Genomic DNA, 20,129 nt, shown 5'->3' on the forward strand with positions numbered 1-20,129 from the left:
GACAAAGCCACTCAACAAGAGAGCTTCTCATTGAGAGAGTCCATTAATGGCTCATATTCTCAATTGAGAGTTCATCTTAGTCTATCTTGAAGTTTATGAATTTTGTTTAGTTTGTAGAAGCTTTATTTAAATTTGGTTTCTATTAGCATACTAACATTGCTCATATACAATGCTAACACTAACACTAATGCTAACACTAACATTAATTATAACCCTAACCCTAATGCCAACCCTAACTCTAATTGTAACCCTTGTGCTAACCCTAACCCTAATTCTGACCCTAACTCTATCTCTAACCCTTCTTCTAACTCTAATTCTAACTCTAACTCTAGCTCAAACCCTAACTCTAACTCTAACCCTAACCCTAACCCTAATTCTAACCCTAGCTTTATTTGTAACTTTAATTCTAGCCCTAACACTAATTCTTACCCTTACCCTAACCCTAACTCTAACTCAATCTCTAACCCTAATTCTAACCCTAACCCTACTCCTAACTCTAACTCTAACTGTAGATCTAATTCTACCACTAACCCTAACCTATATATCCCTAACTCTAATCCTAATTCTAACCCTAATCCCAATTCTAGCCCTAACCCTAACCTAATTTTAACCCTAACTATAATTCTAATCCTAACTCTAACTCTAATAATAACTCTAATTCTCACCCTAACCCTAACCCTAACCCTAAAACTAATTCTAACCCTAACTCTAACTCTAACTCTAATGCTCATTCTAATCCTAACCCTAACTCTAACTTTATCTCTAATTCTAACCCTAACTATACCTCTAACTCTAACTCTAATTGTACCCCTAACCCTAACATTAACCCTAACCCTGACTCTAACTCTAAACCTACCCCTAATCCTAACCTTAACAATATATATAACTCTAACTCCAACCCTAACTCTAATTAAATCCTAATCCCAAGCCTAACTATAACCCTAACCCTGAATCTAACTATGTAACTCTAACCCTAACCCCAACCCTAACACTAACACTAACCTTAACCATAAACATAACTCTACCCCTTACTCTAACCCTAAATCTAACTCTACCATAATTGGACTCTAACCATAACCCTAACTCTAACTTTAATCCTATCTCAAACCTTAACCCTAACCATAACTCTAACCTTAACCTTGACTCAAACCCTAACCCTATCCCCACTATAACCCTAACCATAACCAAAAGGATAACTCTAACCCTAACCTTAACCATGAGTATTACTCTAACCCTAAACTTGACCATAAACATAACTCTATTCTTAACTCTAACTCTAACTATAAGCATAACTCTAACCCTAACCTTAACCATGAGCATAACTCTAGCTCTAGATCTGACTCTACCATAATTAGACTCTAACCCTAACCCTAACTTTAATTTTAATCCTAACTCTAGCTCTGACCTTAACCTTGATTCAAACCCTAACCCTAACCCTAATCCTAGCCTTACTATAACCCTAACCCTAATCATAATCATAATCATAACTCTAACCCTAACGTTAACCATGACCATAACTCTAACCCTCACCTTAACCATAAACATAACTCTAATATGAATCTTAACCATAACTCTAACAATAACCATAACCATAACTCTATCCCTAACCTTAACCATAGCTCAAACCCTAACCCTAATTCTATCCCTAAGGTTAACATTAAATGTAATGGTAACTTTGTCCCTAACCATATATCTACCTATGACTATAACATTTTACATTACAATATCCCAAAAATAAAATATTTTTTTTTTTATCTAAATTAAACTCCTTATATTAAATTTAAAAAAATATTTGACTCAAACCCTAACCCTATCCCCACTATAACCCTAATTATAACCATAATGATAACTCTAACCCTAACCTTAACCATGAGCATTACTCTAACCCTAACCTTAACCATAAACTTAACTCTACCCCTAACTCTAACCCTAATTCTAACTCTACCATAATTGGACTCTAATCCTATCCCTAACCCTAACTATAAGCATAACTCTAACCCTAGCCTTAACCATGAGCATAACTCTAACTCTAGATCTGACTCTACCATAATTGGACACTAACCCTAACCCTAACCTTAATTTTGATCATAAATCAAACCCTAACCCTAACTCTAACCTTAACCTTAATCATAACCCTAACCCTAATCATAACCATAACCATAACTCTAACCCTAACCTTAACCATGACCATAACTCTAACCCTAACCTTAACAATAAACATAACTCTAATCTGAACCTTAACCATAACTCTAATGATAACCATAACCATAATTCTATCCTTGACCTTAACCATAGCTCAAACCCTAACCCTAAATCCAACCCTAACCCTAATTCTATCCCTAAGGTTAACATTAACTGTAATGGTAACTTTGTCCCTAACCATATATCTACGTATGACTATAACATTTTACATTACAATATCCCCAAAAAAATATTTTTTTTATCTAAATTAAATTCCTTATATTAAATTTTAAAAAATATTTAACTCAAACCCTAACCCTAACCTATCCCCACTATAACCCTAACCATAACCATAATGATAACTCTAACCCTAACCTTAAGAATGAGCATTACTCTAACCCTAACCTTAACCATAAACATAACTCTACCCCTAACTCTAACCCTAATTCTAACTCTACCATAATTAGACTCTAACTTTGGATCTGACTCTACCATAATTGGACTCTAACCCTAACCCTAACTCTAACCTTAACCTTGACTCAAACCTTAACCCTAACCCTAACCCTAACCTTAGCCTTACTATAACCGTAATACTAACCCTAATCATAACCATAACCATATCTCTAACCCTAACCTTAACCATGACCATAACTCTAACCCTAACCTTAACCATAAACATAACTCTAATCTGAACCTTAACCATAACTCTAACAATAACCATAACCATAACTCTATCCCTAACCTTAACCATAGCTCAAACCCTAATGCTAACTCCAACCCTAACCCTAATGCTAACCCTAACCCCAATTCTATCCCTAAGGTTAGCATTAACTATAATGGTAACTTTGTTCCTAACCATATATCTAGGTATGACTATAACATTTTACATTACAATATCCCAAAAATAAAAAATATATTTTTAATCTATGTTAAACTCCTTATATTAAATTTTTAAAAATATTTTGAAGCATAATTTTATAGTAACTTCATACAACTCTAATTAAAAATTAATTAATAATTTTATAGTAACCTTATCAAAATAAAAAATAAAAAGTAAATATTTTTCCTATTGCGCCACGACTGCCACTAGCTTATATATACCTCTATATATATTACGCCGAGAGTAATCGTTCTCGAGGCGCCTTTTTTTTTTTACATAAATCCCAACTTTGATTAAAATAACTTTGGGATTAAATAAAAATAGGCTCCTCGAGAACGATTACTCTCGGTGTAATATATATAGAGATATATAAGCTAGTTCATTATTTCCTCATATTGTTGGTATGGAAAACTCAAAGGACACATGGGAGGCTCTACAGGCTACATACCAAGGATTTGACAAAGTAAGATTTGTGTGTCTATCGATAATAGAGGTTGAATCTATTCATGAATTCATTATTAGGTCTTACGATATTGTAAATCAACTAATAACTCATAGAGACTATCATAGAGCCAAAAAAAATACAATTTTTTTTTTTTTGAAATCTCTTCCTCAAAACTTAGATCTAACTGTGATTGTTATTGAGGTAAGGACCTAACCACTTTAAAATTTGTAAAATTGATTGGTTCTTTGCAGTTATAAGAGCAACATATGCAATGCTCCATGGAGAGCCTTGTGTAGGCTTTTTAGTCTGCAATAAAAATTGAAGATAAATCTATAGCCACTCATATCACTCCTACAACAAGGTGGTAGTAGAGGAAGAGGAAGAGGAAGAAACTCTGCAGATCATAGAAACATCCAATGCATAAAATGTGAAAGATATAGCCACTATGAATCTAATTATAGGAAGGAGTTTGATTTAAATAAATCTCAACAATACTGCAATTTCACTGAGGAACGTGAAAGGGACACTTGTTTCTTAGATAGCGATTGCTCCACTCATATATAAGTGAATCCGATCTTACTATGAAGTTGAATGACACTATAAGAAGTCATATTAAATTTGGATAAGCCATTGAGGTTGATGTTTTGGGAAGAGGTACCCTTGAGGTGAAAACTACCTTTATTCAAAACCGTTCACATGTGCCAAAGTTACAACATAATCTTCAGTATTGCGGTAAAAAATAATTATAAATCATTTAGAAATCATCTTGTAACAAAGGTTAATATGATGCAGGATGGGTTTTTTCTAGCATTAGTTTCTATTCAGATGCATGCCCTCAAGGCCACCACAAATATTCCATTGTTATGCAGCAACATTAAGGTCATCTCAATATTAAATGATTACATTGGCTTCACAATAAGAATATAAAGAAGTCTTCCCTTACAGTCCGTTTGGTTTGTGGAATTTAGAAAACCAAGATTTCTACAAAGCTTGGTTTAGCCAAATCAAGGTTTTGCAAACCTTCTTTCTGATTTTTGGGATTTTAATTAAACCATTTGTTTCACTCGGAAGACGATGTGAAGACACATTTTTATGCATAAGCTTGCAATTGAAGGCAAATTTCAAAAAGTAGTCCAATCTATTGTTTTTAGACTTCTTAAAAAAAAAAACCAAGTTTTGATTTTCCATTCCTACTTGCTAGTAGGAAGTTGGAAAACCTGGTTTTGAGGCAAAATTAGAAGTCAGTATGCTAATTCTATTTTGTCAATTTTGAAACAAACGCAAAAAATTTCAAATCCAATTTTTTAAAAAAGCCAATTCCTGTCATCTTCCAGAACCAAACCAAACGGACCCTTAATACAAGGCAAAGAGAAGGTTTGTTGAAGTTGCCCCCTCGGTAAGCAACATCGAAATAACTTTTCTATAAGCAAATCATGAAGAGCAAAATTTCCCAGTTTGTGGTGACGCAAGAGAGACAAAAACCGCAACGGAAGGCTTTAAAGCTGAATACTTGATTAGGCATTTTAGTCCGATAGGGCTTTTAAAACAAGCAACCAATACCAACAACATTTTCAAGTGTCCAGAAATATCACGGAGACTTAGATGAGTATGAAAAGGCTTGTTGAAGTCTGATGGAAGTTTTGAACCAAAGATTGAGATGACTCGAGTATGGAGACCTTAAGAACGGTGAATGAGCCCTTTCAATATCAAAAAAACATGAGAGATGGTTCAGATTCCGGGATGATATGCAACACTAGAAATTTTCATTCAAAGCAACCCTTATTAATAGTCTTAGTGTCTCGACATAGAATAGAAACGACAATGAAGATTCTCAGTAAGTCCAAACAATAATGATGAACATTTGCGAAGTGCCATTTTATAGAGACCTAAAACACTAACATCGTGCTTACATCTAGTCATTTTTGTTTACTTGAAAGATATATAACGTCTATATATTTAACAAGAGTTGAGCCAACTACACTGTGCTGCATTTCAGGTCCTTCTCTTCTCGTCTCTCTAACAAGTGATGAAAAGACACAGCGAGATGGGGTTTTCAATTGACTGGCATATATTTTCTTTTTCCGTTTGGCAGCTTGGGAGCTTTAAGCAAACCTTTCATGTTCTGTTGTGCTGCTCTCCTCTTTTCAACTCCAGTCTTCTACCAGATGTTGCCTCCCTACTGCTGCCGTATGGATATTTCTATTGTGCTGATAACGGATACAGCTGTGACGAAATTGTGTCTGTTTTCAGATGATAAATGGTAATGGTATCTGGAATATCAAAGTTTAGAATGCTGCCCTCTTTGTCATGCCATTGTAACACTGGTGTTACAACTATTCGTTGATGTTGCTAATGTAGCTTTGTATTTTGAATCTTAATCCAACAAAAGATAGGTTATAATGATATTTAGACTACCAAAAAGACTAATATATCTATCCATTGCTTCACCTCAAAAATTGTATAAGTATTCTATTTCAATCTTTGAAATAGTTAAACAATTATAGTAGCAATTGCACACCCACCAATTTGGGACAGAGCAAGTATAAACTTCACCTTTCATCAACCAAGTTAACACGTCTTGGTAGATGCTCATTCCATGTTAAAACATGGTTTGGCGGATATGACCTATTGTAATTCCCCTATCTCTTTCACATCGTAATTCCCCTATCTCTTTCACACTGCTACAAAAATCATCATTTTAACAAACCTTGACAAATATTTAAACTCTATCCTTGTAGACAAGTATCTGTATTAAAAAAATTGTCAACTTTCATGGGCTTATTCCCTGCCCCTGCCCCTGCCCCTGCCCCTGCCCCTTCCACGAAATATGCCACGCCCTCTACCACGACCAAAACCCACATACCATCCACCACCACCATAGTAATCACCATTCTCTGCAATAAGCAAACAAGAAAAGAATTACCGTTTCAGTGGAAGTCATAACCATAGTTGGAAAACTTGGACATGCAAAAACCCAGCAAGCACAAAAATAAAAACAACCCAAGGCTAAAACTCCACAACTTAAAAATTGTTAAAATTTCGTTAGAAACATTTATTTATTTTTCCAAAAATCAATGACAAAATATATCCAATGAGTACAGAAGTGTTTTGTATTAAATTTGATTCATTTGAGTGCAAATCAAAATGCCTTGCTAAACATTAGTATGTATATTGATAAATCAGTAACTTCAAAATTTTACCAAATCTTCCCCAGCCTCTCCCCAAGCCTCTTCCCCTTCCTCTTCCTCTGCCACGACCTCTGCCTCTTCCTCCTGAGACAATTATGTGAACACTCACTCAGCAATTATCCCTTCATAACTTACAGATAAGTATTAAGAAGTCCGTGTGGTAAAAAATGTTTAAATCCGCACCTCCATAAACGCTGACGCGGGCACTTAGCTTGGTTTGACTGGAAGGCAACGGAGCCTGGTATCTGTAGTCATGAGGATCCAGGTATTATACTTCTCAAATATGCCGATATATAAAAGATGGCGCAGACCAATTGTTATATTAAATCAGGGGTTGTGGAAAATATAGTAAGCTACTGAGTGTAGATATCAGGGACCAAGTAATTTAGATCTAATACGCAACATCATACCCTGCTGCAGTGGAATCCAGCTCCTTGGTTGAGAGAGTAATTGTAATCATTGAAACATGCCTTGTTGTCTCCAAGCTGAAGTAAACGAATAATCACAGAGTCATCAAACCATTCAACCCAAGCAGAAACAGGTATTCTATATTCTAGCAGCATCTTTGGTTTTCAAGGTCCACCATACACATCAGACTTTTCTTTTAACTTCAAATAATAAAAATATATGGAAATAAACAGCTCTATTAAAATCAAATGGACTAGATTTCCACAGTCCATAATCAATCATCTGTTTTTCTGCTGGATTCAACCGTGTGCAATTTACTTACGGAAGCAACCCCTCTTCAATTGGTTCCCAAACATCTGTAATGCTGGTTGAGCTGATTGAAGTAATTTGATGCAAACCAGGCACCCTCCGCTGCAAGTTCAAACATTTAAGATTAAGTAGCAGCACCTGTGAACAACTCTACTGCTGGAGTAACTTGAGCTTCAGCTTCTTAAATATAAAAGATAACATTTTAGCACAGAGGGAGAATGAATAAACTCACTTTAAGTATTTCTGCAATAGCTACAACCTTGCTAATGGCTTGGCCCATTGCCTTCAAGACGATTTCTGGGGTGGTCTTGTCCTGAAAATAAAACATAAAATATTGAAATTAGAAAATCCGGTTTATTTCACACTTCAAAAGCAAATAAAAATTATATCCAGACAAAAAAACCAACATGCATTCACAATCTCATACAGTTGTTACAGGGTAAATAAAGAAAGCAGAAACCACAGCATCTATTGACATAATTAAGTGATAATATTTGTTCATAAAATAATATCAGAGATTCTTAATTTCTTAAGATTGTGTTGATGTCCACAAATTACAAAAGTAGGTAAATGGGCATTGGAGATCAAAGATTGATAGATAAATTATGCTCCTTCAGTAATAATCTATTCAATTTTACTAGGCAGACAACTAATACACATTGGAGAGATTACAAGTTCAGACTGAAAATGAAAATTATGAAGAAAATAGAAAATTGGATGTGTATTAGTAGAATGTTAAAACATGTTGACGTAGGAATCAAGGAACATGGAAATTGAAATCATCCATATTTCCTTATATCATGTTTTATCCCTTGCAGCAACAACCAGATATTAAAAGTCAAAATTCAGGAAGGAAGTTGGAATAGCAGAAGCAATAATGGAAATTCGTCAGTGTCCTGAGGAGAACATAACACAAATAAAAAACAGCAGCAAAATAAACAGGGCAGAAGCAATGATTTTGTGATAAAGAAAAAATGTTAGCAACTTTGAGATTGGGCAATCATAATGACCTCAGAGCCCCTTCACAGTCTTGTATTGTTTCCTTGAAGGAGCTAAAGGCAAACCCAAAAGAAGGGGTCCTTTTACATATATTTCCTTGAATGCATGCAGTCATTAGTTCACTCCTATAAACCTATTAATTTCTCCCAACTGGTATGAGCTTAATGTTGATTGTTCCAACTGATTGCCCCAAAATCCTCTATGAGGTAGCCAATCTTCACTTTTCAAAGACTTGGATCAGTGGCCAACTTGACAAGATGTGATTAAGGATAAAGAGCTAATCACAGTCCTCTTCACTTTAGGCTCTGTGAGACCTAAGTGGGTGTACCTAAACTATGCCCTTATGATCCTGACTCCCTTTCATTCTGTGAATTGCAACAGATATGTTCTCAATGTATGTAATCAAATATATGTGCTATCTCTTACAAGTTTGGCTATATCCCTAATTTGGAAACTCTTAGAGAACTTTAGAACAGATGATTCTAACACTAAAAATTAACATTATCAAACTTAAAACAATATAACATGAAAGGGGGAAAAAACAAATTTTGGATTTTAAGACTATGCTGAAATTGCAGAACAGAGAAATAAGGCCAGTGCTAACTCTATATGGCATTCAGGGTCATTCATGAAGCATAATCATGAAAAGAAGTGCAATTTGATAGCCAGGAACATATACTCCTCACTTGATCAACACCTTGTATCAAGCAAGCCATGACAATTGAGTTACAAGCCATACTTGTTATCCCTGTTAGCACCTTACACAATCTGTGCGAATGATTAAAATTTTTTAATCCCTTACTTTTGGAGAAATCAAAAGCCAATCACACAACTACAACAAAGTACAAAAGATGAAAACATGTAGTCCTTAACAAATAATTTCAAGAAATTTTGGCCATACACATGGAGACAACCTAAAATTCATTCGATTTGATTTAAAGATTTTTATGAGATTATAACATTTTTCAAAATGTCAAATGTCACCAAAAAATTGCATACAAACACATACAACAACGACACCTTTCGTTCATGTTCTGAGAGTCTTATAGACAAAATACAACTTATAAAATGGTATACATGCCCTATAAGGACAACTTACATCCTTAGAATACAGTCTTGCATTCTCTTTTAAAAGATAAGGGAGCAACAAGCTTTGGGATTTTTACAATTTGACAAGAGCAGAAAGTAATCACTTGACTTGTTGACCAACTGAAATCCAAAATGATCACATACCCTCAGCCCCTTGAACTTCTGAATTTCTTGGAGATGCTCTTTATACTCTTCATCATCGATCTTGATCCTTGCGACCTCATTCTTGTCAGTCCTACATCTAACTCAGACAATTGGTTGAAGCATGAATCCAATATCTTCAAAATAGCAGTCTCATCCCAAATGAATATCTACTAACATGGATCCATGATAGCTATAAATTTTGTTCTCCATACTGATTTTGGTCTCAAGACCATTTCTCCTTCTTTATCACATTTCTCATCAATGAACAATGAAGGCATTTGAGAGGCAGTGAGGGCATAAATATCCGAATTTGCGTACATTCTTTGTTTTGTGTACATCCATTGTTTTGTTAACCTTTATGTACATACTAAGTTGTAAACTTTGAATCAACACTTTCAAGTTCCACCTTATATCACTGATCAAATTATACGCATTCTAGGAATGGCCTCCCAAAGGAATGATCAATCCATGCAGATACAAAATAGAACATTCAATACATCTTCACACTTGCAAGTGTTCTTGCTGAAAGTCTATAAATTCCCTATGCTCATCCTAAGTAATCTCTGCATGATCTAAAACAGCAGTTTTATCTAGATTGTAAGAGAAACTGCATCACCTCTATCATTGTCTTTACTTCTGCTCCCCTTATTTCCTTGTATAGTTGATTCATCTTTCCTTTTGGAGTAGAATTTCCCACACTGAACATGGCTAAGTCATTCCTCAAGGCCATCGTCTCCTCTAGAGTACCTTGAGAGGCTACCAAATGATATCCTCCCATAGCATTCAACTATTCTTTAAGCTTTTATTTTCTTCCCTTGAGAATTTATTCTAATCTTGGGTTCTCCTGGACACTTTTTGGGCCATTTCAGCCACATCAACCGTAAGACCATTGCTTGAGTTGTAGAAAGGTTTGAATCTCTTTTAAGGAATAGATTGTCATTAAATTCATCTTGATGGTGAACCATAAAAGGCTTGTTGGTGGGAGGATGCAAAGAAGAGATAGCTAGAATGTCTAGCTTATCATCAAAAGCTGACCCAAAATATAAACTTTGTGCTTGATTAGAATCTATAGTCTCAAATTAATATCATGTCTCCTCCTTAAGCTGTTAAAGGAAATTGCTGAAGAAAGTCCCTATCGTTAAAGTTCTAGGAGTAAAAACCCACTTCCTTTACAATTTGTCTTCCTTCCTCAGGTTGTGTGGCCTCCATTGGTTTGCTGCACATCACAAAACTTCATCCTTCAATTTCATTTTTTCTTCTTCATTAAGACTTTCAAATTAACGACCTTCTCTTTCAACAACTGATCAGTTTCATGCTTAAGCATAAACTATTTACTCTCTTAATAAAATTTTCATCAATCATGAAATCTTCATAAGCAACAATCCTCACATCATTATTGATAACTCCTCCGAATCTGAAAGCTGCAAATGACCTCTCAGGGTAGGTTCTTAAAATGGGACTTCATCCCCTAAACCAAACCTATTTGGTTGGAGAGGTTGCTCCATTTGGGCATCAAACCCTTCATGTGATCTAAAAGGTATCTACCTACCAGAATACACAGCTCGTAAAGGCATGACAGCTCCAGGGCTTTCATAGATGATAAGTTGTTGCAACCTTGATGAGGATTGAGCCTCCACAGTTCTCTTAGAATAGGGAAGATGATACTTGTTCAATGTGTCCTCAAGAACTTCAAAACCCTTCTTGTTCAAAAAGTTGTATTCTCCCATGATTACAACCTATATTGGAAAGAAGAAACACTTCTTACAGCTCCCTCTAACAATGGCCCTCTCTACTGCATATGGTTGATGTGTGATCTCTAAATCACAATTCTATCTGGCATTGCAATTGGTAGATCTCTCGGGACTGTTGTGCTACCAAAGATCCCGAAGATAGTGTTGTATTTAAAGTAGAACCAAGACCCCCAATTGTGATCAATCTTCTTATCTGGATCTAGGTCCTTTAAGCCTTAAGAATTTCTTAGCCCTTTCACTTAGCCCCTATGGGCCAAGTCTTCCCAAGTAACCTATCAGTTTCCTAACAAAATGAGTTTCAAAAAAAAATATAGGAAGAACCCTTGCCATGCATGTCCCAAATATAAGTACACTCTCGAATAAGGACATACTATCCATCAACTTGGGGCTAGACTTTAAGGTCTTCATGCTATACTTGAAGACCATTTCACAACATGATATGCATGAATATAGAATAAATATAAAATGAGTATTGTTACTCCTCTTCATCAATGCGGTATGCAACTTCTATGCTAGTACAACTGCATAATCAAAGGGCCCACAAAAATCACCACCCCACACATCTACACATACAATCAAGTTATCAACATCCAATTAGGAATTAAACTTTAAAAGTTTGGGCATCTTCACCATGTAGTCGACACAAGGCATTATGTGTCTTTTATATATCCTGCAAACACGTCAATGTCATAGGGATGTTGATCCCTTGGAATTAAAGCTCTCTCAACCTTGCTCAAGTGTGTAGGTCTAAAGAGTGAGACCTTGCTCCTGTATTTATTACAATGTTTCTCAAACTGACTAATTTTGCATCAAATGATGGCCAATCCTTATTCTATCAAAAAAGAATGTATTTTCTATGGTCTCCTTGTTGATATGAACCAATCTCTTTCCTTCATGAGATAGAATCTCCCAAGTAGCAAGAATATGCATACTAGCTGATTCCATCACCAAGTCAACATTGATGAAGATATTTGGAACTACCAACCTCCCAAGGTTCAAATCCCTTATGTTTCTACAAGGCATTAGCCTCCTTTTTATAACATCTATTATGCATTGTAAATCCAGTGCACTCAATTAGTCTCCACTAATGCCATTCAAGTCAATCACAAAATCATCTAGTCTACAACTAAGCATAGCTCTCTTTCGTGTTTCTTTGGACCCTAGGAGTTGTGATGTGATCCAATTACTGTATTTCCTCTCTTCCTTAGAAGAGCCCTTGGCCATTATATAACTCAAGTGCTAGGGTTTAACAGAGACTGGGTATTGTAATCAGGGTTTTTGAATGCAACTTCAATTACATCTTACAGGCCCTCTAGGTGGTTCCAAATGAAATGACAAGAGCAGGAAAAATTCTTGGAACACTTAGATAAGAAAAGAACATACAAAATTACTCGCAATTGAAAACCCTAGTTGCTTATAGGAAACCCTAATTCTAATAAATTTAGATCCAAAGAGAGTGGAATTCAATTCGCAATGAAAGAGAACACACTTACAAGCACTTATGAAGCCATTTGCAACAAAAAGTGACACAATTCAGCTCTAAATGCTTGCACATACCCCTAGTTTCTGGCACAAAGTAATTGTTGAAGTTCAAATCCAAACATTTAAAAGATTAGGAACTATTGAGTTGTTATATTAGCGGACAAAAAAAATAGAACACGTTGCTCAAACTCATCCTGTGTTAAGATTGGTGGTTGGTTAGTTCATAGACAAGGAAGTGAACTTAGCTTTTTTATGCATCTTTCCTTTATCATACAATTGTGCTTCAATCTCAATCACTGATTATGTTAAACCTACCCATTGAAGTTCTCAATGTTGAAAATGTAACCACACCCATGTGTCATTAGAAATTCAAGCAACTTAGAAATAATCATGCAGTTTCTCATGCAAGATGAACCATCAATCTTGTGCAACATGGTTACATGTTAAACACAGTGCATTTGAGGCGATGCTGAGGAGTTGATTCCACGTTAAAGAAGAAGAGTGTATAGTCAATCTTTCATTGGAGGATGCTTGTTTAAGAGAAGATGTTAGAAGAGAAAGAAGAATCCATTGGAGATACTACTATTGCAGCAGGGTTCGCTGAACCTTTTTGGCAATCTGAAAAGATAGCTCCTCCATCCAAATCCATTTGTGAGACCAATCTCACAAAATATCTCCCATCCCAAGTGTCTGAAATAGGACTATCTAGGGGTGCACAACAATCTTGCATCACCCATATACAATCATTATTTTAATTTAGATAGGGAGTCCAAATAGTTCAACATTTGTAGCCTAAGCCTGAAGCCAAATGTAATTTTCATGAGTATTACATGCTTTTATCACTTAAAATGAAAGATTAGAAAAAATACCCATCTCAGCATCTCATATGGAAGGTGAAGAGGCAAGGAGAATTGGAAAGGATCCCTTTCTAAGTGTCTATATTGAAAATTTCAAGTCACCTCTTTAGGTGCCTTTTTGGAAAAGTTCTAGGGACTTCTATGGTTTGTGTGTTGAATTTCTTGATCCCCATGTAATGCTCTCAAAAAGAAGGCATCACAAGAGGAGAGGAGTATAAATTGGCACTTAGTATAGTGGTTAATTCATTTGGAGTTGAGTTCTTCTCTTCATAGATAAAGAAAAATAGTAGCTAAGGATTGTTAGTAGTTCGTAGCTCCAGCTAGCAGATTTGTAAACCCTAGTGGTTACTATTTTGCAATTGATGAATTTGTATTTCATTTTATTAAGAAATAGGAGGCAAGTTGTTTCTTGCGAAAACCATTATTCTCTTTGTTATGCTATGCATGAGAAGTGGGTGGAGTAACTCTCATCTAGTGAAACAGAGCATGTGTTTGGGGTGTGGTATGTTAGGGGAGCCCCTTTTACCAATGGTGTCTGAACTGATAGTCCTGAGTGTGGAGATAGAGCAACACATGTGAGGCAAACACCCTCTATGATTGCTAGAGTGTGTGGGTTGTTGCAGACCTGTGTTCCTATGCGTGCAGAACGAGCATCAAAAGAAAGACAGTCTGGTCCATGATCTAAAGTGTGTGAGTTGTTGTAGAGAAGAGTTCACAAGTTTTCAAATAAGATGCTGAACATTAGGAAGTATTGCACCAGCATCTAAGGTGAAGTGTGTATGAGCAAGTTGCAAAATGAGCTATCTGGAGAAGTTGTGAAGCAAGCTTTCCTGTGTGTGTAAACAGATTGGCAAATGTGAAACAATTTACATGATGACTTGAGAGTGTTGAAGATTCAAAAATATGGAGGAAGAAAATGACATTTGTCATTGGATGGATTCTGAGGATTCCCTTTATTGTGAGAAGAGTAAGAAAATTAAGAGATGGGATTAGAGAAAAGATGATAGAAATGCAGTAGCAGCTAAAAGATATAAGACCAGAAATTGAGAAGAGAAATTAGAGAAGAAAAGAGGTGCAAGTGATTTTCTTTCTAATGATGTTTAGGTTACAGGAAAAAAGGATGATATAGCACAGTACCATGCATGTGGGACAAAAGAAGATGTCATAGTAGATGACTTGGAAGGTCTAATAGTTGATGGAGATAAAGAAAACTCTACAATAGAGACATGTCTATTGAAAGGCACTGAGAGCGAAATCAAGTAGGTTGTAGTAAGGACAAAAATGATGGGATTTGAGAATCATTTGCTCAATGAGAAAATCAACAAAGATGTGGATGTCATCTTGAAGGAGATTAGAAGACTCGATAGCTTCTCAAGAAAACGAAACTGAGAAGTAGTAGAGGCGAGTCTTTGCAAAGGCTTCAAGACATTAACAGAAAAGAAAGGTGAAAAAAGCGCTGCTGTAATGGATGAGATCACACTAGTAGAAGCAGGAATTGCTTGCATCAATTGAAGATAAAGGAGCATGTCTTCGAGAAAGCATGAAAGAGAAAAAAAAAAATGCAGCTAAAGGCAATTTTGCAATAAATGAAGATGTAACAGAAGTGATGAGATGTCCTTCCAAGGTCATGAGGCTGATGAGGAGCATGGAGCAACAGAGTATAGAACACTTAGATATAGTAAAGAAAGAAATTATTGTTGATGTTGGAGGAGAGGATGCTAGAGAGCTGTGCATTGAAGTGGTGAGTGCACAGGATATTGCAGAGTGTAATTTGAGAAGGTGGCCAGATTTAGGTGGGTTAATCCCCACAGAGAAGAGAAAGACAAATGCTGATGAGGAGGAGGTTAAATTATGGCGGAAATGATTCCACATTAAGCAAGAAGAGTGTAGAGTTGAGCAGTTGGAGTAGGACAATTCTTGTTCCAGCTAGGTACTCGAAGAGAAGGAAGAACCCATTGGAGGTACCAATTACAGTGATTAGGGTACTCTAAAGATTATTGGCAATCTAAAAAGGTTTCTCTACCTTCCAGATCCATTTTGTAAAACCAAGCTCACAAAATTTTCCTTTCCTAGGCACCTGATGTAGGATCATCCAAGGGTATAGAGAACTCCTGAATCATCGAGAAAAATATTAAATTCTTGTTTAAGGTTAGGTGAATAAAAATAAATGCAAACATTTATAGTTCCCCGTGTACTTTCAAAAGTGTACAAGGAACACATGAAATAATTTAATAAATGTGACCTATGTCTAAGACAAGTTTAATTTCCTAAGCAGAAATATGCTTTTATCATTTATAAGATAAAAATAATAATCATCTTCCCATGCGTCGAGGATGGATAGGCAAGATCCTACAACACAACAGTAAGTTGTGAGCCTCTTTTGTGTGGGAGGTCTTGGGTTCGAGTCTACTCAAGCTTAACACATAATAATAATTAATTTCGACAAACAATAATAAACAATCAAGGCTATGGCCCATTACCTATCAAAACAAGAGTCGAGGACAGATGGAAAATACACCTTTCTAGGTGACCAAATTGGAAATTCAAAAAGTTGCCCCTTGGGCACCCTTTTGGGAAAGTCCTAGGTACTTCTATGAATCATATTGTGTTTCTTGATTGCCATCAGTTGCTCTCCAAAAGGGTTCTAAGAGGCACAAGAGCACTTGAAATGGAGGCTTGGAAAAGTGGTTCTTCATTCGGAGTTAAGTTCTCTTCAGAGATAAATAGGAATAGCTAAGGCATGCAGAAGAGTAGTTTATAGCTCCAACTTGGAAAGTTGTGAAGCCTAAGTGGCTAATATTTTGCAATTGATAAATTTTTATTTCATTTTATAAAATTCCAATGTCAAAATAGCCACAAAAATGGTATTTAGCACCAATATAAGTTTCTTCTAAGAATCAAGTTTTGATCAAGTATTGGGGTGAGGAACAAATCACATGGTGTACATAAAAATCTGTTGAAATCTACGAAATTCCATTGCCTACATTACGATGATATCAGATTGCAGAATATACAAAAAGTTGCTAAAATGGACTATGAAAACCTAATATTCTTGACCATTATCCATAAATTTTAAAGAACACTTTGTCTATGATTTTAATATCTTTTTGCAGACATCAGTGTTAAGATTAAATACTGTGGAGTTTTTAACAAAAACACAAAAGAGAACTTTCCTACCATTACTATTGTTAAATTTAAAAAGGCACATTCAGCTACAGTTTGAGCTCTATTTCTCAATCTCTTGGAATATAATTCTTTACAAAAATCATACTATGACAACCTATGCCAATCCCAAAAAGCACTCTGTTTAACTCAACATAGAAATTGTTTTATGTTACACAAACTAAAGGGAATTAAATAAATCTATTCAACTATAAAACACCATCTAATGACAAAAATAAGAGGACGGCATAATTTACCCAAAACAAAAGTTCATTTATCATGGAGTTGTCAACCAAATCTTATAAATTGATCACAATCAAGCCCAAAAAAGAGGAAGTGCAGTTTTACCAAAGTTAGTAGCAATGCTCAACCCAGGAAACAGGACACTTCTAAATTGCGTAAGCTAGAGCAAAATATGCTCTGGTAAAGGCCTACAAAGTACCTGTTTAGGTAAATGGCCAACAAAACATAAGGTAAAAGGCAGTTTTATAAAGGTAGTAAGAATACTAAGCCACAGAGAACAGGGAACTTCTTCATAAACTAGGCCAAAAAAACATCAGGTAAATGTTCCACAAGTTATATGTTTCGCTATGAAGCCAAGAACCATTTTTTAAACATTAATGGAACCTAAATCATTCAAATATAAAATTGCAGGCACTAAAGATTTACAGAGTTTAATTCATGTAAATATAACATATATAGTCCACTCTAGAGCATACCCTCATGCAAAGCCTAAACTAAATCCCAAAATTCATCCTAATCCTGAGTACACCTAAATAAAGAAATCCACTTTGCTAAGATTAAAAAAGACGCACTAAAACCCAGAAAACAGAAAAATTGAAACTCATAATTCACACTACACCAAAAACAGAAACTTTTAGCTTAGGTGTTATCCAATGTTTTGTAAAACCTTCACTGTGACTCAAGTACGAGCTGGTTCCTTTCATATATCTCAGTCAAGAGAATACCTAAACAGAACAGCTGGACTAAAAAAATCCTAATGCTAAAACAGATAACAAACAAAAGAATCTGAAAACTGAAATCCATGATTCACACAAGACGTAAAAACAATCTGAAATGACTCAAGAAACAATTTACAGGCCTGAAATCCATAATTCAAGAAAAACCAAATATACAAAATGTCTTAACTCAAGGTCATATTCACAAGGATCATTAAACAACGTTAAAAGGCATAACAAAATAAGCTGTGAAAGATGAATCCCGAAGCAATCAAAAGAAACTGATCTGCACAGTTCAGGAAAACCAATAATAACGCATAGTTAAATGCCTAATTGGAGAAGATAAAAAAAGAAGTACAAAAATCCCCACAAAACACACAATAAGAGACGAGTGAATCAAAAACATCATCAAAAGAAGCTGAACTCCACAATTGACACACACACCGGATATGCGCAATGTCAAATCCAAGGCATAATTCTTCAAAATCAACAAGCAATACTAAACCCCACAAACCAAAACATGAAAACGTAATCAAGAGAACCTGAAATCCTTAATTCATTCAAAACCCGCGTACAAGATTTTTCATTTCAAGACTCCATTCATCAAGATCGATAACCATGCAGGCATTAAGTAGATATCTTTATCCATCGACAAGAAGAAAAAGCCAAACCAGAAAGAAAAAGAAATTAAATTACCAGCAAAAGACTGGATGCATAATTGACGTAGTTCCTGATGAGCCCCTGCGTGGTAACACGAATTTCATTCTGATTTATTGCAGTCTCTGTCTTGGGCTTTTCCACTCTCTGATACCTATCCATGGCTACCCTTTTTCCCCTCTTTCTCCAAGAATTTGCACTAAAAACTCCAATTGTGAGCACAATTTGATGATGTTGTTTGAGAAGTTGGAAAGGAAACAAGATAATGCACTCAAAATATAACCAAATGAGTATTTTCCACTTCCCCGACAACAATTCTGAAATGGATGTCAAGAAGCCATTATATTATGTGATTGCCATGCAAATGATGAATCTTCTCAAAGCTTCGCTGATAAGATAAAAAAAATTCTATTTTGGTGGTATGCACGTGTAATAAATTCGAGCAATTGGTACGACACAACGATGCACATCTTCGTTACCGAAGAGCTTCACTGCCTATTGGACTGTCCATTTGAATGTCTTTTATATGTATAATTTGTCGGTACTATTCAAGACATAAGATAAATAATATTGTACTCTTTTTTAATAAGTGAAGTCAAAGAATGCAATAGGAAATCTTCGTGAACGTTCTAGTCTAGTGTGGGTGACACCGTGTAATCATGTTTTTAGTTAAAAATTGAAAAAATTCTTACTTCCTTCAAGTAGGATAAAGTTGATGTTGTAAAGCATTTGTTAGGAATGGATTGTTGTAATGACAATCGAAGTGCAAATAGATTCTTTTATAGCTTATCTTTTATTGGGTTTATAAATTATTATTCCTATATTCCTTTTAAGATGTATTTAATTTTTTATAAGTATAAATATAGACATCATAAATATTTTTAATGAATTATTTTATATTTAGCTATTTAGTACAATTTCTTGTCAATAGTTCTCTAGTCAATTTGTGCAATTGAATGGTTCTAACTGTATCCACTGGGAGTCAAGTCAAGTGCAACACTCCAACATGGTAAAAATTGATGTGGGGATCATGACAACCTTAACTCGTCCTACCTAGCCATGTTGCCAACAATGTATTTACAAAGTGAGTTGTATCTATGAGATTAACGTGTTGATTACTTTCTAACCATTGTATCGGTTAAAAATCATTTAATCAAGGTTGACCTAACAGTCATTTGTAAATCCTTTAATCAAGGTGACATCCTAATGGAATGTTTTAAAGTTGTCTAACAATGTCACTTCTAACAAAGTGATTAAATCCTTTAACAAGACCACAACTAACATTGTGTTGTATAACTTTTGACAGGGTTGGCTCCTAACAAAACACACTTCAAAAGAGTAAAAATTTAGTAGCATCTCACAAGTGGTTTTTCTCAAATTGGGTTTCCATGTTAAATCCTGGTGTCATACTTGTGTGAATGTTGTTTGAAATGTTTTATTGTTTGAAATTTTTAATTCTGCGAGTTGATTATTGTATGAATAGTGAGTTGCATGTTATTGTATGTTATATTGCTACATAGAGACCAAGTTTTTTGAAGATGAGATCTAAGTTGTTTGAAGAGTTTAAAAGTTGAATTGGTACATCTATACCTGAGGATAACTGATTCTCCCTCTCAGT

General features: G+C 35.3%; 1 protein-coding gene across 1 annotated transcript; it reads right to left on the reverse strand.

Annotated features, from left to right (window-relative positions):
* Window positions 1–5,918: 5,918 nt before the first annotated feature.
* Window positions 5,919–19,006, reverse strand: LOC149570961 (uncharacterized). The gene is made up of 7 exons (XM_089812508.1): window positions 18,551–19,006; window positions 7,644–7,724; window positions 7,425–7,513; window positions 7,105–7,179; window positions 6,878–6,939; window positions 6,707–6,778; window positions 5,919–6,400 (listed from the first exon to the last, which is right to left on the reverse strand). Exons 1-7 carry the CDS (start codon window positions 18,671–18,673, stop codon window positions 6,285–6,287), a joined length of 618 nt encoding a protein of 205 aa, XP_089668634.1. The 5' UTR covers window positions 18,674–19,006; the 3' UTR covers window positions 5,919–6,284.
* Window positions 19,007–20,129: the final 1,123 nt, after the last annotated feature.

This window comes from Cupressus sempervirens, chromosome 2, assembly GCF_028749045.1.
Source record: "Cupressus sempervirens isolate cs-2001-9-10 chromosome 2, ASM2874904v1, whole genome shotgun sequence".
Lineage (NCBI taxonomy): Eukaryota > Viridiplantae > Streptophyta > Pinopsida > Cupressales > Cupressaceae > Cupressus > Cupressus sempervirens.